The following is a 25,958-nucleotide window of genomic DNA, read 5'->3' on the forward strand; positions in this document are numbered from 1 at the left end:
ACTGTATATAGCTATTAATTTCAAAGTTTATTTATACGTCATTTCGAGCGCACATAGTACAGTAGTGCATATTTGGTTAAAAAATTTTTGAGCTAGGATTGTAATTCTTTTACAAAGTAAAAAATAAGATATTGAAAAAGAGTCCCCTTCTTGTCCAACTCCCGGCAACTGTGACACTTAGTGTCGAAGGGCAATTTTAGCCCAACCGCATGCTCCTTCAACGACCAATAATCCGTGATACTGCCGAAAGACCAATAAAGCCCCTCGAGACATCGCCAGAAGCTTAACCGATTTCTTAAGGTCGTGCCATGGCTATATTTTTATTTTCATCCTGCAAATAGGCAGAACTTTCCATCCGTGGTCGACGTACGTCATTTTCTATATTTTGGTGACCCTGGATCTGAAGAAGTGTGGCATTATGGTGAACGCACACCCCCTCCAACTCTCGACAGCATTAGCCCACTAGCTTCGAGAATACCTCTGGCAATCAAGATCGCGACATGGCTGTCCGTCATTATTGTGACATTAAAAATCACAATAAGGAGACTTTTCAAGGTCCTGTATACTTTCAGTATGGTGAAAACTTCAGCCTGAGAGGCTCTCGATTCGTTGGGAAGCCAGCGAGATTCAGATACACCCCATACATATTCATAAATTTAACATAAGCCTTATACCTGAAAACATTAAAATGTCTATAAATTGATGTGGTTGTTCCAATGTTACTCATTGAATCATTAATTTCTATTATCAAAGAGTTGATTTTCCGAATTAAATTAATGCATATATAAAATAAATACTATGAAATTCTTTCAAGTTTTGAGAATACATGAGAAAAATTTTCATTTTACCCAATACAATAAACAAGCTTTTATACTAAAATCAAAATAGTAATGGATTTAAAATGAGCCAGTATTTTTTCCGTTTATAATAAATACAATATAAATATATAATTTATAATATAGACTTAACATATACATACGTTAGTATGTAATATAGAAAATTGCAAAAAATAACGCAATATTGGCGCATGCCATTAAATAACAATTTAAAAACATTGATCGCGCACTTGTCATTACCTTATTATTTGTGTTTTTTTTCTCTTTTTCAAATTTATTTTATCGTAATAACATAGAAAATAAAATCTAGATATACAATACACAAACAATAATTATAATTTTCGCTTGACTACTTGTAAATTTCAAAACAAATTGTAATTTTGAAGTGCGCTGTCATCAAGTAGAGTGCAGTGTATAGTAGATACCCGCCAGAAGTATATAGAAAGAAACAAAATACATAGTAAATAAAATTTGCATAATTTTCAAGTCATATTTCTTCAAGTTATATGGTAATAGTATAGCGAAGGTAAACATTTAAAGAGCACTATATGAAATAAGTGAAAGAGTGAAGTTGTAAGAGTTGATCACATTTATGTTACGCAACTTTTATGTATAGTTCACTAATAGATAATACAAACACTTACATACGTACATACATTTTAAACATATGTTGTTCAATTTGATTGGAACTAAAACAATTTTATTTATTTATATTCCGCTATTGAAAATTACTGAATCGAAAAAGAAAAAAAATTTAAATTGAATTAATGCCCATTTTGATTTAAGTACACACATGACACAATATATTTTTGGTTTGTATATACAATAGAATTTTATGAGATCATGATAAATTTCTAATGCGATTATTGAATAAATTGAGAGCGTGTAATTTATGAAAAACTGAAATGAAAAATAAGAATTCTTTATAAATATTTAATTACTGTATTACTTCGTAACACAAGCTGTTGATGTCATCTCTTATATAAGAATGACAAGTGATTTATTGAAAATTTCCGGAAAAAATTGATTTCTATATGTTAAAAGAAGATCTCTCTGATCGTATTAAGTAAATATAAATATATGCATATAAAAGGGCATATAAATATATACAAATATATAAATATAATCGCTTGATATTATCTACTCATTTATTTGGAAAAAGAAGAATACTAATGAGTTCTAATTAACCTACATACATGTTCAATGAATGTGGCAAAGGGCGGTACTAAATGTTTTCCAAAAATTCATTTTGCGAATAATGGGAATTTGTTGTTACGAATTGAAGTATTATATCCTCTTAAATGGAAAAGTATAAATAGTACAAATCAAATGGTGTGAGGAGTCATCCAAAATTGAACTAAGTATAAAGCATAATGTTTCCGAAAATTTTTATAACACTTCCGGAATCTTGAAAATAAGTAAATTAATAAAAACAAGTAAAAACGTTTCAATCGGTATAAACCGATTGAATTATACCCTGCACCTTTCGTTATTGTGTAGCAATTACTCGAACCTGTGAAATCATTCTATAGAAACTTCACGGACATGTCTGACCTATAACTGGACATCCGACTGCAAACTTTCATGAATCTGACTTTATTATTTTTCCAAATATTTAAAGTAAGCTTTTAGACTTGTATGGGGGCTACTCGAACCTGGCAAGCAATTCCATCAAAACTTCACAAATATATCTGATTTATAATCGGACACACAATTGCCAAGTTTCATGAATATGACTCTATTATTTTTCCAAATATTAAGAATAAGCTTTTAGACTTGTATGGGAGCTACTCGAACCTGTCAAGCAATCCCACTAAATTGGACACACGACTGCCAAGTCTCATGAATTTGACTTTATTATTTTTCCAAATATTTAAAATAAGCTTTTAGACTTGTATGGGAGCTACTCGAACCTGTCAAGCAATTCCACCAAAACTTCAGAAATATATTTGACCCGTAATTGGACACATGACTGCCAAGTTTCATGAATCTGACTTTTTTATTTTTCCAAATATTTAAAATTAGCTTCTGGAGTTGTATGGCAGATACCCGAACCGGTCAAGGAATTCCTCTAAAACTTCAGAAATATATTTGACCTATAATTGGACACATGACTGCCAAGTTTCATGAATCTGACTTTATTATTTTTCCGAATATAAAAAATTTGCCGTTGGAGTTGTATGGCAGCCACCCGAACCGGTGCAGCTATCCCATTATAATTTTTAAAGCATGTGTAAAATATAATTGGACACACGTATACAAAATTTTATATTTATAGCTTTATTAGTTTTTGAAATATTTAAAATAAACTCCTGGAGTTGTATGGCAGCTACCCGAACCCGTTGTCCGACTTAGTGCAATAACAATAGGGTTCGTCCTTGGCACAAAAGAAAAAACTTGTGAAAGTTTGGTGTCGATTGCATTATTCGTTTTTGAGTTATCGTGCGATCGGACGGACGGACGGACGGACGGACGGACATGTCTAAATCGACGCAGAATTTTACGCTGAGCAAGAATATATATATATGTCCATACCGCAGATGACTCCTTCAAGTAGTTACAAACTCCATACCAAAGTTAATATACCCTTCACGAAGTGCAGGGTATAAAAATTAGGTTACTATAATAAAAAAGTCTTGCAAATCAGTAAACAGACTAGTCGTAAACAGAATAAAACAGCGACTGACTATTTGCGTATTTCTTTAAAAGCAGGTATGCATTTTCATAGGAAAGTTTATCTAAATGTTTGCATTGATATTATCTTTTATATTAAGAATATTTTGCTAAGGGTAAATCTATTTTCTGAAACTTTTCACCTAGTGGGAAAAAAGCATATTAAAATTTTACAGCATCGTTGTTAAATTGTGTTTCTACAACAATGGCGAGCTGGCGACTCATCATGGCCGGCAATTCAAGTTGTTTTTCAATTTTATACGGAATAAGATAAACTGAAATGGTAAATGACCTGAAATTTTACTAAAATTTTTATTATTATGTTTTATGCACTTTTTAGACTACAATAAAATTACTACAATATTTCATTCTATACTATATACTACTATACTACTATACTTACTATGTATTGAATAAACAATAAGCTCTTTTGAAGAGCTAAAGAACTCGTTATAATAAACATGCAACTCAAAAACAATAATAAATTTTGTGAAAATTGTGTCATCAAAATCAAAATACCGAAAAATCTTTAACTTTTTGCTTTAGTTATTCAGATGACTTCCAAAAATAGAATTTTTAAAGAAAAATAAAAAACATTTTCTGGATGTTATATTTATAGAGGATATGAAAGACACACTTTTTCACAATATTTAGAATGATATTAAATTTATATACATATACTAAATTTTATTTACTAAACTTATTGAATTTTGTCGTTCTTAAAAACAACTCAATGACTATATTTTCGTATACAAATATGGTGAAAATTCAATAATTTAATTAAAAAACTAAAAAAAACCAACAAATTTAGCATGACAACGTTTATTTTTGTCGCCCACATTCTAAATAACACAACACTCTTGTCCAACATGTTTGTTCTTTTATTCGTGATAATCAAAAAGAAAATAATATAATAAAATGTTCTTTAATGAAATTTCTTTGAACGCATTTGTTTAAATAATTTATAAAAATTTAATTGAAAAAAATAAAACAACAAAATAATTCATTAAAAAATTTTAACTTATATAACATTTATGTGCTATATGCGTACTGGAGAAAAAAATTAATTAAAATGGTCATAAATTGTTCACTTTAATGAATCCTTGCTCAAATTTTTTTGAATTTTTATTACCCAACACATATTTATTTTTTGTTTGCATATACTTAGTACAAGTATCAAGAAAAATTCTTTAATAATTTTAATATTCCGTAGCATAAATTGTTGTCGCTATTATTACTTTTGCCTGATTTGAAACATTTGCAACATTCATTTAGAAAAAGCAATATAAACATTTTTTTTTTGTAATACCGCATAATTAATAATTTGTTTTTTATTTTATTATTAAACATTAAAAATCATATTTTTTAAAGATGAAAACAAAAATTGTTAAATAAAAATAGTTTCTTTGAAATTCTTTAATATACATAATAATATTGTACATAAATGGCGGCAAAATTTCAAAATAAATAAAATTCTAACATATTCTATAGTTGGTATAAATATTGCTGTAGCACATAATTCCATAATATGGAAAGGAATATATTATAACGGAAAAATCTAGTTTTTAATTAAATTTTTATATTATGATTATAACTTTAGTATAATTACATAATATTTATGAACTAAGACTATTCATTACATTTTTGTGTTGTAAAATAATAAGTCAACTAACATTACTAATACGCTAACAAACACTACTAATATTCTATACGTTCTTCGAAAGAAGACAATTTATAATCCAAGTGTTTGTGCTTTTCTACCTCCTCAAGTTTAACCATCACTTAAGAAGAAATTAGTGACAATTGTTTGTTTATTTAAGTTCTTCATTGTTATATATTTCGTTTCGATCTCGTTAATAGTTAAACACCTGCCCAAACAGCAAATCTTTTGAGATCATCGTTCACTCAGATATTTAAGTTGATCTCATTTTTCGTCCAGTAAGTACACATATAATACAAGTATAATTTTAAAATATGGATCAACTTTAACTACCAATTTTTAAATTTTTGAGAGGCGTTTTTTTCTCTTTGACTAACGATACACTTAAACTTTTCCGAACTGAACGAAATTTTGATACAGATAATAGATTTGAATACGGAGAAACTAAATACTAAAATTTTTAGTTGTTGGTAAAAAATTGTCCAATAGGTAATCTTAGCTCTAGGATGTCCCGTAATTATTTAACAATATTGTATACATAATGCGTGAAAATTAGAGTATATTTTAAAAATTACAACTGGACCTAAATAAGAAATAAATCATTATCAGTGAAATATTTAGTGTTCCACTGAATTGGAAACAAAAAAATTCAATGTATGAAACAACTGTAACTTTTTCATTCAACTGTAAACAGAAATTTAGAATAAAAAACTAATTACAATTATTTAAAAGCAATGACATATTTCTTTAGTTGTAATATTCTTTAAAATACCAATATAATGACAAATACTATAAAGATATAAAAATAAAATTAAATATTCTTAAAATATAAGTAGAATACAATCTTTTTTTCGTATGTATATGATCTTATTTCTTTACAATTTATTTTAACATTAAAATATGAAAAGAATTTCCGTTTAAGAGAAAACAATAATAATAATAATAATAATAATAATAATAATAATAAATGAATTCTGAAATCTTTTCTTTACAAAATTTCAAAATATATCTTATATGTATTGTATTACAAGTTTCGATTTTTACATACATACATACATACATTAAAACAACAAAATCTCTTCTAAAATTTTTACATTAAAATTCTAGTAAATTATAAAAAAATTTTTAAAATAATCTAAAAATAAAAACTTGTTGAAAAATGATTTCATTTACGATATTAATATACTAAAGATGCTTATTCAGAATTTAATATTGAATGATCATTAGCTACTGATTATATAAAAAATATTGTACAGTAATAAAAATCGATTAGAAGCGTTTTATTATATAGAAAACTTTTGAATGAAAACAATGTAAGCAATATTGAATAAGATTCAATAATTAGTATGTACTTAGATCTTTTCAACTACTATTTATTAAGAGAAATAAAAAAAATTAAGTGAAAAGTATTATAAAAAATGTAATTATTTTTATTTGAAAATTTATTGAAACATAACACTGTACAATAATAATAAAAAATGTATACTTTTTAAGTTATTCAATGCACTCGAGAAGTCTTATAAGTATAACACATTGATTTGCTTATTTGTATGTATATATATATATATATATATGTAATTCAAAGTAAATGCAAAAAAAAGTCAGACAAATTATTTTTGATATGGCAATTAGACTTCAACTTTTTCTTTATGGTATTTTGTAATTGTTTTCAAAAATGTACTTTCGTTTTCTATTTTCGTAAAATTGGCATTGATATTTTTTAGTTATGTATGGATATAATAGAGTTTTACCCCCAAATAATTTAAGTAAAACAAAAAATAGAAGTTAAATGAGAAAAATTTAAAATCTCAAATATAATATTCAAACCTATTGAAATGTTGAAGTATCAAACTTTTTGCCGTCGGAATACGTTCAATATTGCACACAATGCAATCGGTAATAAATGTTAAAACGTTTACGTTAAGAATTCATATATAGGCCAGACATTACAAATAGCAAACAATATCAGGTTTATTTTGTTTCATTCATAACTCTAAAGCTAACTTTTTATTTCAGTTTCTTCGGAATGTAATTTTTTTTAAAAATTGAAAGTCAAAGTAATTTCTTCCTATCCAGTTTACATCTTTAAATAACATAATTTCTAGAACTACATTTTATTGAGGATTGTTTCGCCTAATGAATATTTGTAAAATTAGACAAAAAAGCAGTATAATTTCTAAAATAGAGGCACTGACACCTAGAAAATTTGTTGATAACAAATTCTTTAATGAATGCAAATATTTCGAGACCTTTGATGCGAATTCTTATGCAGAACATTTGTAGAGAATTTTCAATAACTCTCATTTCGAGTTCTTTCGTTTATGTATGTACAAGTTTTATAGGTAAAAATTATAAATGATTTTTTGTATACACACTATTTTATATTTTATACTTCAACATAATATTCTTCAATTATTTATTTTAGTAAAATAAGGAAGTTAACTATTGTGTGAAATACTGACTAATTATTCACACCTAATCGTTGTTATATTATTTAAAATTTTCGCATGCTTACTATCACTAATAATTAACATATTATATAATCGAAGTGTAAATGAATTTAAAAGTGTAATAATCTTATATCCAATTATGTTTACATTTTGACTCTGTTAGACTTCGCATGTAAATTACGATAATTAATTTGAATTTATAAACCATTACTTTACATCAGTGATAATTACAATTGTATGAAGATCTAAAAAATTATTCCTTCCTCATTACGAGTACTTATTAGTATAATATTAATTCAATTTAAACCAGGTTTATAAATACTCGAACAGTTCTATTAGCAGAAATAATTGCATAGTTCTGTGACTCTAACAGTTCTGTGAGTATTGTGAGTAGATACAATGCATTTTTCATCTCATACATACCGAATGTTAATTGGCACGGTGTTTGTTTTAAAAATATTGGAAAGTATCATGATACAAAATAGTATTTAACTATAACCATGAATATAAATATTTTACATAAAGTTTTAAATAGCATCGCCAATTACGCTTACTCTAAAAGGAGTAATTTTATAAGAACAATTACCTTAATATGAGTTTACAATAGAAAATATAAAAGGAAATACCGATTTCTTGTGAAAAGCGTATATTATGTACGTTACTTTCTCATAAAATTGTTGAATAACTTGTTAAAACACTATTTTAAATGCGTTCATTACCTCATCTATACTTTATTAAAAAATGTATCAAATTACGAAAAGTAAATGTTCCGACAAATACAACCAACATATAAGAAGAAAGTATTAATTTCATAAAATATTTCACATTTCTAAAAGAGAAAAAACTGACTGTTTCGTTTTGTTGTAATGTACTTATTACATTTACAAATTAAGTGATAATTAATTCAGTTAACGCTTTTAATTATTTCGATATAAAACACGTATTAACTTAAGCATGTAGGTAAACAAATAACATTGCAGATATTTGATTTTATTACAATAAAGAAAAGAAATAGGATGTAAACTAAAATGAATGAATTTGAAAGGCACTTCTTTTTAATAGAATTCTAGTTCTATTAAAAAGATTCATTCCCGCCAAAATTAATAATAAACACCGAACCCGGAGAATATACCACCGTACAACTTGACGATAATTTACGAAAGAAATCGAGATAGTGTACCTTAATAAACTCACGAACAAATTTAAAGTACCCTAAATTAACTAAGCATTTTTCCTCATTTTAATCATTCTCTTTTATGCTTTCTTGACTCTTATTATGGTTTCTCTAACCGCACTCTAATCTTTTAAATTATTCGTTCCAATAAGAAACCAAAAATAAGAAATGTTATTTTTTGCTTTCAAGTCTAAAAATAGCAACATGACATAATCCCATCTTGTTTTTATTATTGTTTTCTTTATTTTCTTTGCATATTTCTACCTTTTTTTCATAAACTAGCTACTTCTGTATATACAAAAAATAAAAAGAAAACTAAGAGTAAAATTAAAAATATTTTTGCTGCAGCCGGTTTACCTTTATCAAATTATTATGTTGATTTTTTTTTTTTTTGACCCAGGTGTATTTTTTGTTTTTATTATTATTTTTTTCTATTTATACCTCTATGGTGCTTTTAATTTAACTGTTGAAATTCTTAAGATATTTTGAATTAAGTAAGGTATTGTAAAAATTTACGTTAAGACTATATTGAAAAAAAAGAGAACACAAACGTTAAATTTTTTTTATAGAGTATAAATTTTTAAGGAGTATTCCTTTTTAACTCTCATTTATTTGTATTCAACCTTTTCTCAACTCGTTTTGTTTCGTTGCAATACTTGTTCTGTAGACTCTTTGTAGAAACATCGAACAGAAATAGAGAGACTAAAAGAGAAATAAAAAGAAACAGAAAAATTAATATGTATCAGTGATATCATATCAGTGATGCCACTTTAGAGTTCAGCGTATTTTATATGTTAAAAAGGCATCACAAAACTCAACCTAAATTGTAAAATTTTCAAACTCTATTAATCTTACAAAATCAATTTCTAACTTCGAGTTAGTTTGACATTACTACTATTGATATTACATCAAACGATTTTATGTCATTTGATATGTAAAAACTTTAAATAAAAATTTTAAAATTAATAATTTTACATTTAGTTAGCGTTGATAACATATATTAAATGGTTCAAAATCCACTTATACGCTACAATACCCTGTAATATATAAAGTTTAGCATTGAATTAACCCGCCCTTTTACAGCATAATTTTCATATAATTTTTGTCTTGTTCTAACATATTTCTTTGTAGAACTGGCAACATTGATCAAAGAGTATTGGACTTAATTTTAACTATTTTTTTAAATATATGAATATGATATTTAACAAAATTTATTTCTCTCTCCCTTATCGGCATTGACTTTTATAACAGTGTTCAACAATACAACAAAAACCAATAATTGCTGACATTGTTACACTAACATAAACTTTAACAGTAAAAATAACAAAACAATCAAACATTAAACAGAAATAAAAACAATAACAAAATAATAAAAGGTTAAATACGCAATTGCAACATTGTCTTACTTTCTACAATCTTTCTGTGTATGATTTTTATAACTTCACTTTTCATACAATTCGTTCAACGTGAAACCAAAAATGAAAAGAAATTATGTAATTTTTATTTTAAATAAATAACATTTTGTGTATGTCCATAATTTATTTAATATTCTATATTTTACACATTCTATTCACTTCTATCTACATAAACAAATCTACATAAAATACGTGAGGCATACGAAATACAATACATGGGCATATTTCTCACTTTTAAACATTTGGATGACGTCATTTGTTCCACAATAAACATATTGAATCAGAGATACATTACTTTTTGTTCTTAGTTGTTATTTGCTATTAAACATTATAAATTTTTTCTTCTAAAGTGATTAATATAAAATAAAATGTCACAGTAACGTCTAACATTTTCGTGGTATATTAAAAATATATCGATACTGGATATAAATGCCCTGCAACAGCTGTTTTAAAATATTTTCTCTTAAAAACTTTTGATACTAAATTTATGGCATGCGCAATTTTTACATCTATCCATATTATATTTAGATCAAAGTTTTTTTTATTGAAATAGAACTATAGAATAGAAAATATAACATTATATATACGTTAGAAATAAAAAATATGAATATCTACTCATGCATGCTTGAATGGTAGTTAAATGCAAATTGAGATGGACAACATGGTGTAATGGTGGCGTTTTTACTTTTTAATTTTTTATTTACGAATTGAAAATGATGTCATTTCTGTTATATACTATTAAACTCATAACTCAGTATAGGGAATTCATATTCCGTGACTTCAATAATGCTGTAAAAAAGATTTAAGTACGGTATTAATACGGTTGTAGTACCGTCTCAAAGCTTTCAATATCTTAACATTGTAAAAAAAAACTACTAAAGCTTTTCGTACATTTTGGAATATAATTTTTACAATATTATTACGTACTTTGACATTTGTTTGAAAAGTTCAATTTAAAGTTCTGTGCAAATGTTAATTTTTAACAAACTTTACCAAGTCATTAAAAACATTGCATTTTATGCTGCATTTTAGGAAAAAAACTTAATAACTAGCACTTTATTGCTGAAAATAGTTGCTAATTTATTTAATTGGTTATTTATGGCAACATTTATATTTGTTTTTTTTTACGTCTCCAATACGTATAAAACGCATTTAGCAAAAGTGTACAATGTCAAGAGCTTTTACTTAACTTTTTTGAATTTGATACCTTGTAAAATTTACGTCGTAAGCGCATTATTGAAGTCACGGATTCTCTAATGAATGTATGAATCGTTTATTCAACAAAACTGTTATCATAAAGATGAATTATCATAAAGATGAAAACTAAAAATTCATACATCAAACATTTTGAAATTCAAAATGAGAAATAAATCGCATACATTCCCTTTCACTTTATTAATTCATTTTTAATGTTCATACCATTAACCTTTTTCAAGGGAAACCGTCTAATACTCTAATCTAAAATACTAGCATACATCATGCAGTTGTATTTAAAATTTGTTGAATTTCAATTCAAAACAAAACAAAGTATTATGTTCCACTATTCTGTAATCTTTGAATTGAAAGCTCGCTCTCAAAACATAAAATTGCGTAATTATTGTGTATACAACAAACACATGTACCCTGCTGAACTTTTACAATTTCGTTCATAAAAATAACAAAAATTTAACAAGTGTGAGTAACAAAATAATCAAACACTGTTATTTTAACTGTTATTTAAAAAAAAATTCATAACTATAATTTAACATAAAGTTTATCCTCTCTTTCTCTGAGATCTCTATAGAGTATACACAGTAATTTAATTTATTCTCTCTTTCTATTTGTTATACCCTGTCCTATGCCAGTTAATTTTTATTTCTCGCTAGTTTTTTCTGCTTTTAAGCTGAAATGTTAAATAGTTTTCGAGTTTTAAAGTCAGTATCGAACCGGCTTTCTACATATAATCAATCGTAAAATTGGAGCAACGGAAAATGAAATTTTAATATTTTAAAATATTTATATACAATACACAAATACATATGTACATTAATGTATGTAATATGTGATACTCTACAAAGTCCCTACGTGCGAATAATAATATTTGAAAAGAAAAGAAAAAATTATTTAAAAAAAGGAAAAAAAAGCTATTAAATTGCTACTTATATTTTGTTTTACATTTTTTTTTTGGTTTTTATATTGAAAATTGCAAATTCAAATAATTTTTGTGTGGTGTTAAAGATTTAAAAAAATGAAAATAATTATAAAATTTTGATTGAAAAAAAGAAATATTTTGAATAAAAAAATTAAAAAAATTGAGGAAAAAGACCCCAAATGGTATTGATGGGTAGGACGTATTATACATACGAAAATTAAATTAATTTCATACCTCAATAGAAGAGAAAAATCAATGAATTAATCATTAAATATAAAAGAATTGTTAAAATAAAGAAATAAATGAATATGTGATTGTTAATACTCGTAATTTATTATAAATGTGTTAATATTGAATTTTTCAATAATTTTATTTCTGTTTTAAGTTCTATAAGAATTTTATAAGGTGTTAATATAAAATTATATACAAAATATTTAGAAATTCTATATGATAATTGAAAAAGACTATTTCCATTTATTAGAATGGATAAGGATCCGACCAAAAATAAAACGGATCCACCACCATCAACACCAAAAGATGGTGGATTCGATAGAGAGACTACTAAAATTGAAATAAAAACTGTGTCAATGGTAAATCCTAATGACAAACAACAAAAGCAAGAACAACAGCAACAACAACAAAAGCAATTAGGTTCACCAGTACAAAAAACAACAACATACCATTATGAAAGAACTGTAGAAACTGCACCCAGAACAGTAGAAACTGAATCAAAAACTGATCAAAATGTGTCTTCAAAAGTAACAAGTGAAAGTACATTCACTTCTGGTACTACGAGTAAACCGACAACACCTCTTTCATCGCATCGTTTACGGGACAAAGTTGCGTTTATGGAAAAAGTATGGTCATCTGGTGGTAGTAGTAGTAGCAAACGTTCCTTTGATGAAATCGATCATCATACAACACCATTTGATTTAAGTTCAGGTGATGATAATGTTTTTCATGTGGATGTACATGAAATTGAAAAACGTTTGAAAGCTGATAGAGAACGTCGTTCGACATCAGATGAAAATCCACGTGTAGAATTTGTAAAATTAAGATCAACACCTCAATCATCTCCAAAACGTAATATTGAATATGCGGATGACACAAATAATAATTTTCCGCAAGTTACCTTAAGACATGTTGATACAAGTAAATCTGGACGTGATAGAGGAGCTAGCGTTGAAAGTGAAACATACGAAGAAAATATTGAAAAATGTGTTGAAGAAAGTCATTCCCAAGATAATTCACGCACAATAAAATTCGAAAAAACCACTGTTAAAAAATCTACCCGAGAAGTAATTACAACCGGACCAGATGGTACAACAACCAAAACTGTCGTTTTTGCTCCAGAAGAATCACATCGTTTTAGTAAAAGTCGCACACCTTCTGAAGAACGTGTTTCTAGACATACTGTTATCAAAGATGATGGTTCATTTGGACCAATTAAGTTTGGTTTGGGGCATCATCACCAGCCACAACAACACCAACCTAATTATGCTCAAATGCATGAAAAATTTGCCGCGGAGGAAAAAATTGATAGTATTCGTACAAGAATTACAACAACACCACCTCGTAGTACTGTGCTACATTCTGGTGGCATTACACCAACTCTGCCAACAAAAAGTACTACACCACCGCGTACATTATTACATTATCGTACAAGTTCATCACGTACAACACCACATCATTCATCAATAAGTCCAACTAGTTCTTCTGGTGCGACTGGTATTATACGTTGGAGTGAATCTAAAGAAATACCACCGTTATCAACAAGTACCGGCACTACAAATACAATGGGAATAAAAACATTGCAAAAACCACCTGATATTAAAAATGTTGATGTTGGTCGCATTAAAAATATAGGTGATGAAGCTATTAAAAAACAACAATTAGTTACCACCGCCACCGGTACTATCGAAACTACTGGAAGTAATATTATTACACCAGGCAACCGAAATCAACAAATTCATTGGAAGGATGATAGCAACACTCAACCACAACCAGAATTATACCAAGTTAAAATTAGTAATAAACCAACCGAATTGATTAGTCGTGATTTAAAATCCTTTGAAGACGGTACTAATCCGGATATAATTAAAACAAAAAGGATATCAATTGAAAAAAGAAAACAATATAGTTACAGTGGTAGTGGTAGTGGGGGCGGCGGTAGTGGAAGTGGTGTTGGAAGTGATGGAATTAAAGATGTGTCATACCATTTGAGTGACGATATAATAAGTCCTAGTAGTCCAACAACAAGCGGTTTCATAAGTAGTAGTAGCGGTATTACCGCACCATTATTAACACGTAAACGTAATATAAGTACTGGTGCAACTGCTACCGATAGTATCGATGAAATAAGTAGTAGTAGCAATAGTAGCTCATTACATTCATCTGAATGGTACAACGAATATAGACATCAGCAATCGCTTTTACATACAGGCATGTCATCAGCTCGACAATTTGCAAGAAGTAATTCGCAATATGATAATCATATTAGGGAAATACGAGGTAATTATAAAACAATATAAAAAGTTTCCATCAGGAAAAAATTCAAAGCTATAAATATTAAAAGTGTATTTAATATGTAAATAAAGAATAGCTAGACTAAATATTTGAAACACATACTTATAAAGAAACAAATATAATTACAGTACCTATAAAAGAAAACCAACTTTACAAAGAAAAAATCAATAAAAATGTAATATAAGAATTTTTTAATTTTAAATTCAAAGTAAAGGTTAAAAGTTAGTTGCTTGGAATTAGACCCACACATTAAGTTAAGTTAGTTTAAAAGTTATTTTCTAAATTTTTATTGTAATATTATTATTGATGAGGCAAATATTAAGTTGAAGGACATTAAGAATATACTTATTATGAAAAATTAAAATTTTAGTGAGGAATTGCTTTGAATATTTTTTAAATGAACTCTAAACATAGTATGAAGGGTTATGAACATAATAAGAACTAAGTGATTGAAAGAACATTGGTTTTTTTTAATTCTCAATGGGCACTCAAATATTTACACATGATAAAGAAAATTCTTTATCAAAACACACAAAGTTTTTTTTTTTAATTTTTTCTTAAAATACCTTCAATAATTTCGTTATCATTTCGTTTTATTTATTTTTTGAAGTCTTATTGCGCAATTAATGTACCCCCAAACATTATTTTATTAGCGATACGTAAATAATTCATGAACAAAAAAAAGTATATAAGAAAATAGTGCAAAATTTGTCAAATTTTTTAACCCTAGATGACCAAAATCATGACTCCTTTTATTTGTTAAAGAATAATTTTTTAATAAAACCCAAATTTTCGACATAGCGCGAAAATTTTAGAACTAGAATTGAGCATTTTTTCAATAAACTTTTCAATTCAATAGTTTTAACTAAATTGAGAAACTGTTAAAAATAGACCTTTTGTATAATATATTAATTTTTTATTTTAAGCGCTTAAGGATTAAATTTTACTATTACAATACGAACAGTAACTGTAATTTAAGGTTAAGAAATACCTAACATAATATAAGTACTTATAATAGCATCTTAAAACAAAAATTTAATCGCATACATACATAAGTCATTAATCAAAGCCTATCATTTTAAATAATTTAAATTTTAATCTCCATAATAACTCAAATTTATGAGTACAAATCTAATTTTATTATTATTTGTGTTTATACAAATTACCGAAATACTTAAATTTAATTAACAAGTAGCTCTCAATTTTAATATAAAATTTTTATTGGATCTGATATTTAAACGTACCCCGCGTACTTGTTTAGCACTGTTAGGAGTTTAATATTTTTAACAGACCTGTGTAATAAAGTTGCGGTAAGAGAAAAGTAGTTATGCATATTTATTCCGTTAGACGACTTCTCATTTTAAATTAAAATTTATAAATTAAGGTTTACTCCTGTGTTCAAATAGCGTTCCATTTAAAAGCTGTGTATGTATGCCCGTAAAGGGACACATGCACAACCACAAACTAATTTTTATAAAACCTGTTTTATAATAAATAAATCAAAAAGGAATGAATATTAAAATTAATACTATTAATAGTCCCCCCATAAAGTTTTGTTTTCAATGTCATTTAAGGTAAATTGAATTAAAGAAAAGAAAGAAAACAATATTGTCTCCACATATTAATAGTTTTCATTTATTTTTACACACATAGTATAATACTTAGCCATATGGCTAAACCTTGTTAGAATTCTCACCATTATAACACATTTATGATTATCTATTACTTTGCCACATTGAAAATTTTTTGTCGACAATGTATTTAAAGAAAAAAACTCTGTTTTGCTTATATAAATTAATGCCATTATAGTGTATAAAATGTTTTAATCTACAATCCCATATTCTAATGCTCAATTTAAAAACGAAAAAAAAAAAATAATAAGTAAACTAAAATACTTAAGATCGAATTTCAAAAAAAAAAAAGAAAATCGAAATTTATTGATGTCATTGTAAAAAGTTGTTGTTGTAACTTGTAACACGCATTTTTTTTTCTGTTTTTTGCAAAACTTATCGTATGTTTTCGTTTTTCTCTTTTAGCCAAAGATTTATTACCGATCCATGCCAATAATGTAGGTACATAGTATAAAGTAAATTTAATGTTATAGAAGTGTATAATACATAAGTACTACAATGTATGTATATAAATAAAGAAATACCAGAAACAAAATTTTGTAATATAAGATAAAAAAAAATAAAGCATGGATCCTAAAAATAGATTCACTTTGCTGTCATAATGAGCATTTAAATATATCGAGAGCTAATGCAGAAAACCTTGTATCCAAAGTGATACGAAGTGGGAAAAAATATTCCTAAATTCATATGGCTGGTTATTTTATTTTAATATTTTGTAAAAAATTTTGTGCATTAAAACCAAGGCCAAATTGCTGCAACTTTAAATCTTGTTTCCTTATCTTAAAAATTTCATTTAAGCAGTACTAGTACATAAGTCAGCCTATTATTTGCAATTAATTTTACCGATATTTTTGAATAATTTCCAAATTTTTTAAATGTGACATAGAGCGTTCCCCTCATAAAGCTTTAATAATGTACATAAACATAGAATGTAATGTTATTAAAAGTAATGTATGTATATGTAAATGCAATAGATATTTTATAAAAAAATTTAATATATAATGTTAGAATATTAGATCATAAGAGTAATATTGATTTACATATACAATGAGGGATTTTATTAATCCATATGATACATTAAATATTTTGTTCATAAATATAAATATTATGCAATATTTATAACACATAAAAATTTTATATCAATTCAACATTTCAAAATTGTAAATGCGTAAAAATGTTGTATACGATCTATATAGAATAATTATTATACTGTCAATTTTGAAATTCTAAACAATAATGTCAATTCAGAAATTAAATGACAGATATTAATTGCTTATAATTAAGTACACGGGATAAGCATTTGGGATTAAATTCTAAAATGTCTGATTATTATCAAAAAAATATTATACTAAATAAACTTCTATTACTCGTATTTTATAATGTGAAGAATGATATAAAATGTTGCCAACCTCATTTAATTTTATAAGCATTTCCAGAAGTACTTAATTTTTATTCTCATTTTTTTTATTAGATTACAAAGTTATTTAGAAGTGTTGCCGTTTGATTACAATCTCATAAAAAGGTTCCAAAATATAATCTAGTAAATAAATCTAGAAATAAATCTAGTTTCAAAATCGCAATAATCGAGATTAGTATACAATTCAACTTATAAATCTTAATTTCTCAATTTCGTTTTGAATTTCGAAAATAGAAAATTGCTTGTTCCGAATGTATGTCCATATAAATAAATTTTTGAATCTTCTTTTTCTTTCTTTTATGTATCGGAATTTTGGATAAGTTACTAGAATTCAATGAATATTTTGTATATGCAGATACATACATTCCTGAACTCAATATTGTAAATTTTTTTTTAATTTTCAATATTCTTTAATATAAATTCCAATGGTGCTATATAAAAGAACCCCAAAAAGTACATTTCAACAATATAATAATAATTGATTTTTTTATTTTTGGAACAAAAATTTACATAAAACATTATGTTTATATACAATGCTCATAATATATTAATTTATAAAATATCTTATTTATGATTCATAAATCGTTTCCATGTAAAACAAACAAATAAATATTGTATTATTACTTGTATTCTTATATAATCTTATAACTAAATTATATAACTGGAGAAAAGAGTGCATATACATATAGTTACTAATATTGATTGATTATTACATGAATATTTCTGTTACAAAGCCATGCACATAAATTTTGTGCTTTTGTAAATTTTTGCTCTATCCGAAATAATTAGACTGTGAAATTTTTATTCTAAAAGTGAAAAAATGTTAAAAACAAATTATGTATTTACTTTCTGAAAAAGACAGGAAAAAGAAAATTATTAAATAAATTCTTTTATTTTGGTATACATGGCAACATTTTTATTATTCTTCCAGTTTTCCTCGACTCTTCGAATTAAAATTATTTGTACAATGTGGTTATTTAGTCGCGTGAATATCTACAATACTTTTATGCTATATTGGAAATTAATAATAAATTGCGTGATGCGTTTTTATTTTTTATTTAAAATGAAATTTGTATAGGTAAAATTTTCTACCATTCCAAATAATACTCCTATATATTGTAGTCTTTTTTTAATTAAAATAGAGAGATGACCTAATTTTTTTGGGGAATAAAGAAGTTTTTTCTAAAAACTGATGTTATATGTATGGGTAGTTGTTGTTTTATTGTTTAAAAGATTCATTTGTATTGAATTAAACAAAAAGCAGGATTTTATTTTTTTTGTTTTTTGCCTTTTAATTCTAGTATTGAAAATTATTTTTCTATTTTTGTTGCGTTATTAGAATTTTATATTAAAATATAAAAAAGGGGTTCCCTAGACATATTTATGATTATTACGCTACGTTATATTTAATCGATTTTGTTAGCAGATAGACAATGTCTGTTTAAGAGAGGGTTGGTATAAGTAGAGAGCTAACTTATGTTATAAAATTTTGTACTTTATACGTAAATATAGAGAATTTAATACAAATGCGGCGTATATACATATACATTCATATACATTTAATACCTTAATTTTTTTTGGTAGCTCTGGGATACAAGACAGCCGGCGTTTTTTTTTTATAATTTGGTTTTTTTTTTGTTTTCTTTGGGAAAATCAATCGAAGTTTTAAGTGTATTAAAGCTAGTTTTTACTTGAAATTATAATGAATTTAAAAACCATAAATCTATATGGGTTAATTAGTTGTAATAATTTTATTACACTCTTGTGCTACATTAAAAAGAATGTATACTTATATTTTATTCAATTACGTAAAAGAGAAATTAATTTATAGCTAAATCTTAAGAATGCGTAACAAAAAATACAATTTTCACTTTTTTTTAATAATTAATTGAATTTTATGTACATATACAACCTTCAATATACAGTGAGACTACGCAAGTGTAAGCATAAATTTACATAGTATGTATATTCATTCATACAATTAAAAGTAAAACTTAAATCGTAAATTTAAATTGAATGAAATTTTAAATTTAATAAAAGCATAACTTCACTTATTTAATTTTTTAATTTTTTACGATTTTATATTTTATTGTGGTAAATTAAAAAAAAAAAAATTATGTTTAGTAATTCAGTGATAAAAGTTTTTCATTATTCAGTATACTTATATTTTTAAATTGTAATGGTTGGCTGGTTTAATTTTTTTTTTAAATACGCATTATTAAGATTCATTAATTTTAGAGAACATTCAATTACATTACTCTATATGTGTATTATAAAAGTGACAGGCATTCATCAAAGTTATATAAATACGAAATTTATACGATATTATACGAGTGAAAGTAAAATTAAAAATTTAAATCAAAATAAGAGAATAGCTAATTATAGGAGATATCAAATAAATATATATATATATATTTTTGTTTTTTCATAAGATTTTTTTTTAATATCATCTCAAGTCACTTCAATAACATTTAGTTGTATGCAAAAAGCGGTACGCCAGACAAAAAACCTAAATTATTTTAAATAAATTTGTAAACCCGATATCATTTCAAAATTTGTGAAGCCCAATTCCCCTATATCACTTTACTGGAGATTACCTATAAATCGGTAGGATTATTCATTTAAAATGTAGAACCACTTATTTTGTATTAATAAATATTGAATTTTGAATGTTGAATCACAATAATGAAATTTTTACAAACGAAAGTAATAAATATAATTAACTTTCATTTTAAAAACAAAAAGAAAAATACAATTTTGTAATTAATTTAAAATAATTTTCAAAATATCGATTTTTCATTCTTACTGTCAAACATTTTGTAAATTGTAGATTTGTAAATGTAGGTATATACTAAATAATTACACAAAATACAAAAGTGTGTACACACTTTTCTTTCTATTGTTATTATATACTTTCATATTATTTACCCAAGTTCTATTCAAACCCATTTACATCTTATATACAACATACATAATAATATATACATATAATATACACGTACCTAAACTTTTAACTTTCAAAATTGTAAAATGAAAAGCAACAGCAATGCGTTTAATAATTTCTCACGTACGCACATAAAATACACTTTTCATCTAGTTTCCTTTACATTTTTAATACCTGTTCATTATTCTTTGCTTTTGTGTACTTATAATATAATTACCGTATTGTACTAAATTACACACAAATGTTATTATAGTTTTCAAAGCATTTTAAGTACATGTCGGACTCACAATTAAATTCCATTTTGCAGAAGGTAAAATTAAACAGAAAAGAAAAAGTCTAAATGTTTTTTTTTTAATTTTTTTATTATTATTTTTTTTACTATTAATCAGCTGATTTTGATTATTTCATTCAAAAAAAAAAATAAATTGTAGTAAAATACTCACTATGAACGTAAATTATTTTTGCTCCCATTAAAAAAGGAAAAAAAAAATTCTTTTAAATTACTCTCTTTTGTTACTAGTGATGCCAAATTAAAAAAAAATTCTTCATTTAAAGAGATTTATGTGGAATGGAGCAAAAATTGAATATTTAAATTGAAGTTCATTCTTATTATTTTGCAAAATTTTGAGGTTGGCTGTTGACCGGCTTAAAAATTTTTTGGTGTAACACAAAAAAATTAAAATCATTAAATATAAAAAAATTTTCTTTGATAAATAAGATTATAGGCCGGATTTATGCTTTCTTTTAATAATAAAATCTATTTCGAATTTTTTATTCTATTCTAAATTTTACTTGTACTGCTAACTTTACTTCAAAAAAAAAAACAAAGATGTTTTGGGTCAAGGATATTGAAATATAATTTTTGTTTATTAAAATTTTGAATGTTTTTGTCAAAAAAATAATGTAAAAAAATTTTTTTTTATTTGACATACTTTAAAATAATGTTAACGCAATTTTAATTTGAATAGCGTGTTGTACTATAAAAGAGACTGCATTGAAATTTAAAATCAATTTTGAGCAGTAAATTATAAATATTCCTTTATAACATTAAAAAATGTGTGTTAGCATTCTAATGTTCGAAAAAATACGCATATCTTCGATTATTGCATATGAAAGAACGCTAAATTAAAGTCAAGCTACAGATTTCCTATTTTTCCTCCTGTCGATGACTCTCTACTCTAAATGGTACTCTCGTATTGTTAAAGGATGATGCGTACTTTGAATCTTTTAAATTTTATTTACATTTACATTTAAGTAACAAAATTGTTATGTTTAATGTGTAAGTATTTGTGAAGCGTATACGTTATGCAAAATATTTTATATTTCATATTTATAAACTTATATGAAATGTTTGAATAAAAAGTTTTTAATCAACATATAAATAGCTACCTATACATACGTACATATTATATATAATATTATGTGTATAACGTTCTTAACTGGTTTTTCCCTTTTGCGTTGCTTATTTTACTTCTTTTTTACAGAGTTTCAAGAATTTTTCTTTGTAAATACATTCATATATTAAATCCTTAGAAATATTTTTATTAGTTATTTAATGGTGAGACGTAAAGAAAGTGTCACATATGCTTATCTCTAAATTTTACCAGAAAAAATCAAAATTTTGAAAAAATTTTAGATATTGAAAAAAATTTTTGCTTCCTTTCAAGTGATGACTTACATATTATAATATTACATTAGTAAATTAATATGTATGATTATGTAAAAGTATTTTGTGGTAGGTACCTGCTTTAAATTATAATTTTATAATTATAACTTTCGGGTGCCAAATTCGATAGAAAAAAAATCATATGATTTAAACCAGAGGTGTGGAAGAAAACAATATTTGTGTAATTCAGATGTAGTTTACAATACAATAAACATCATATGTTGAAAAAGTAGACCAAGTAAATTTGAGCAATTGACATACATTAAATTTTTCAGTTCATAGTTTTTGAAGAAATTCACCACATAATTTGTATACTACAATTTTATTACTCAACTTTAGCGCATACTCGCTACATCTCGACTCTCTAGTCGCACATTATGTTTGTGTATTTATCTCAATATTCTCTTCAATTAAAAAGTATACCTCAAATGAACAGATTTTGAATTTTTTCAAATTATGCACATTTTATTGTTGAATTTCTCATTTTTCTTTGTTAACTTTTTATTAAACAAAGAGTAAAAAATTACTATAATACTCGTGTGTATGGTAACTATGAATATACTTAAAAAAAATATGCTGTAAAATATAGAATATTACAAAAGTATGCTGTACTTGGACTCATCTATGCCTTATAGGTACGTTCGTTGTCGTATCAATAAAATGATCTTTACCTAACTCCCTTTTTCATTGAAGTTACTGAATTATTATTCTCTTTTCAAAAGTCATCAATATTAGAAGGTCGGATTTTGAACTTCTCAGATTTTTTATTTTTTTAAATCTTATTTTTAAATCGACTTTTTTTTTTTATTTCAAGGCAAATCCTTTTTCTACATAACAAAATTCAAACGTTTTCTGATTTTCTTCTTTTTTTTTCTCAAGATATGATTGATGATCTATTGTTAATTTTTAAGAAAAAAATTAAAAGAATCAAAAGGTTTTGTTCTACATAAATTTTTTTTCTTTCTAAAAAAGGTTTCATAACGGTAAAAATTTCTTAAATGTATGAATGTGAATCTACAATATTTAAATGAATTATTACCTAAATGAATTATAGTTATACATTTAAGATCATAAGTATTATAGATGGTATTGATTGAACATTTTAGAAAATTTTTTTGATAACCAGTTTTAAATTATTAAAAATCAAAATTAATTATATTATGTATGTTAAATGTAAAATTTATTATTCTTGCGTTCTCTTCTTCTGTTAAAAATTAATGAAATTTTGAAAAGTTCATTATAAGATAACGGATGCAATTATTCTTACATATTGTAAATTTTTACTATGGAACTCAATCAACGTTACTTAAAATTAAAGTTATTCTTACATTAAGTTTTATTGTCCAAATTATATTTAACTATGTACTGTGTCGATAAATTTGAAAACTTCTTTAGATTATTACTTGGTACATGGAAGTTTCTTTCAATATAATAATAGTTTATTATCGACATTTTTGTGGTAAAACAAGAAAAACATCGAAAAATTCAAAATTTTAGAAAAATACGTCATTTAAGTGTTAATAAAAATTAAAAATTTTAAATATATCTTCCCTGCGTACTCACCTCTTGAATTTGTATTGGTGATGCACGCTAGTGTAACAGTCTATTATGAGCCATTTTAAATATTGCATGAGTTCTGCACGCTCTACACCGCCACCAGGTCCCTTGCAATGAAGTTAGGAATTGGAAGAAATTTAATAGATTTATTAATCTACAAAGCGATGCTTGGTACTGCAGATATATATAAATAGACATTAAATTTATTATTTTGTAGGTCCTTGATTTGTCCACTGTGTTCTGCTCTCCACTGCCGCCAGATCCCTTGTGATGAACTTAGAAATTGGAAGAAATTTAATAGATTTATTAATGCACAAAGCGACGGATTATTTCTGTTTTAGCGTGATGGAGGTTCACCCGAATGCACCTTAACTAATGCACTGTGTTTAGTGGCATCCGTAGTCCAAAAATTGATTCCATTTGATTCTGTAACAATTTGAAAAAAAAATTAATCCAAATATTAAGAATAGTGTAAAAGTAAAATTTTATCTAAAGTAGAACAATCTTAAAACAAAAACACAATTGAAAAAACAACAATTTGTATGCATATAACAAAACATTTTTAATGTTCGCAATTCGTTCCAATCCATTGATATAAAAAAAAAAGTTTACTCATAAACAAAATTGAGTTGAACTTTAAAGTTTCCGGTGCAAATAAAACATATTTAATTTTTAATATTGAAAAATTGGTCAAAAGTTTTTGTTTTTAAATTCTATTCCAAATATAAGAGTATGACGGTATTTTTTGTTATTTAAATTATTTTCACTTTTCTCATATTTATTCTCATTATAAATAACATTCTTATATTATGTAAGTTCATTTATTTAACAAATATAATTATAAATTGTTAAATATTTGAGATCTTAGATTATAATTATTTTTGCAAACAATTTATCTATATTTGAAAAATTATGAACAAACGTACACTAACAGAAAATTCGCTACAAAACTATGAATTTTTTTTTTTGAAAATTTCTTATTTAAAAAAATAATTAAACTTGTTAGATCTTTTGCGAGTTGTTTTCCTTAAATTTCTATTACTTATGTATATATATATGGGTTTTAAGTCATCACACCGTAAATTACGTAAGGTACAAAACAAAAATCATACTTTTACTTATGTTTATTTTTCGCGTTTTCATCATTTTCTTTTGAATTAAATTTTAAAAATTTTTGGTCAACACGCCTACAGATTTTGAATTGGTTTCTAAAACGTTTTTAATATAGTATGAAATCATTAAAATAAATATTTGATATTAATTTTTTTTTTTGTTTTTGTCGTATCTTCTTCTTAAAATAAATTCAAAATGAATTAAAAATTCTATACATGCACACATAAAATGCTATTTTAATAAAAATATATATAATTCATAATGTGGAGGTATATACGAGTATACTTTAGACATTTATATCATTGTTTTTGGCAATAATTAAAATTTATTAATGTTATATTACTAAATATGTATTTATTAAGCAAATTTGGGATATACGTAAACAATATATCGTAAATTAATAAATGATGGTGTTATAATAGTAATTAAATAGTATAATTTTTATATAGTTTACTCAGAATGTTAAAAAATATAATTAAAATGATGTTGAATTTTATTAAGAGAAAGGGAGAGAAGATAAAGACTGGAAGATAATATAAATTTTATGGTTTTCTGGGGAAAGATGCTAACCTTTTCAAGATTTAAAACATTTTAAAATTAGTGTAGAACAAGTAAACATTCTACGTTGATGTGTTGAACAGTTTATATCGACCCAGTTAGGTTTCAGCTATAAAAAAAACATTCATAAAATAAATTCTATTATTTATAACTTAAGGTAATCATAATTTAGTCAATCGATGAAAGCTCCATTTAAATTCGCTTTAA

The 25,958-nt window shown here is 25.4% G+C and overlaps 1 protein-coding gene across 17 annotated transcripts in view; it reads left to right on the top strand.

Annotated features, from left to right (window-relative positions):
• Window positions 1-25,958, top strand: part of LOC129608558 (muscle-specific protein 300 kDa) — a 257,736-nt gene that overhangs the window by 22,421 nt on the left and 209,357 nt on the right. For 14 of the 17 annotated variants that reach the window (XM_055520144.1, XM_055520145.1, XM_055520147.1 and 11 more), the window contains exon 1: window positions 12,135-14,850. The exons of the other annotated variants lie outside the window; for them this stretch is intronic. In XM_055520144.1, coding sequence (XP_055376119.1) covers window positions 12,822-14,850 — 2,029 coding nt within the window. In that variant the 5' untranslated portion in view covers window positions 12,135-12,821. Of the gene's footprint in view, window positions 1-12,134; window positions 14,851-25,958 lie in introns of those variants that run through there. 17 annotated transcript variants of the gene reach the window in all.

The sequence above is a fragment of the Condylostylus longicornis genome, unplaced genomic scaffold, assembly GCF_029603195.1.
Source record: "Condylostylus longicornis isolate FDR11 unplaced genomic scaffold, ASM2960319v2 ptg000031l, whole genome shotgun sequence".
NCBI lineage: Eukaryota > Metazoa > Arthropoda > Insecta > Diptera > Dolichopodidae > Condylostylus > Condylostylus longicornis.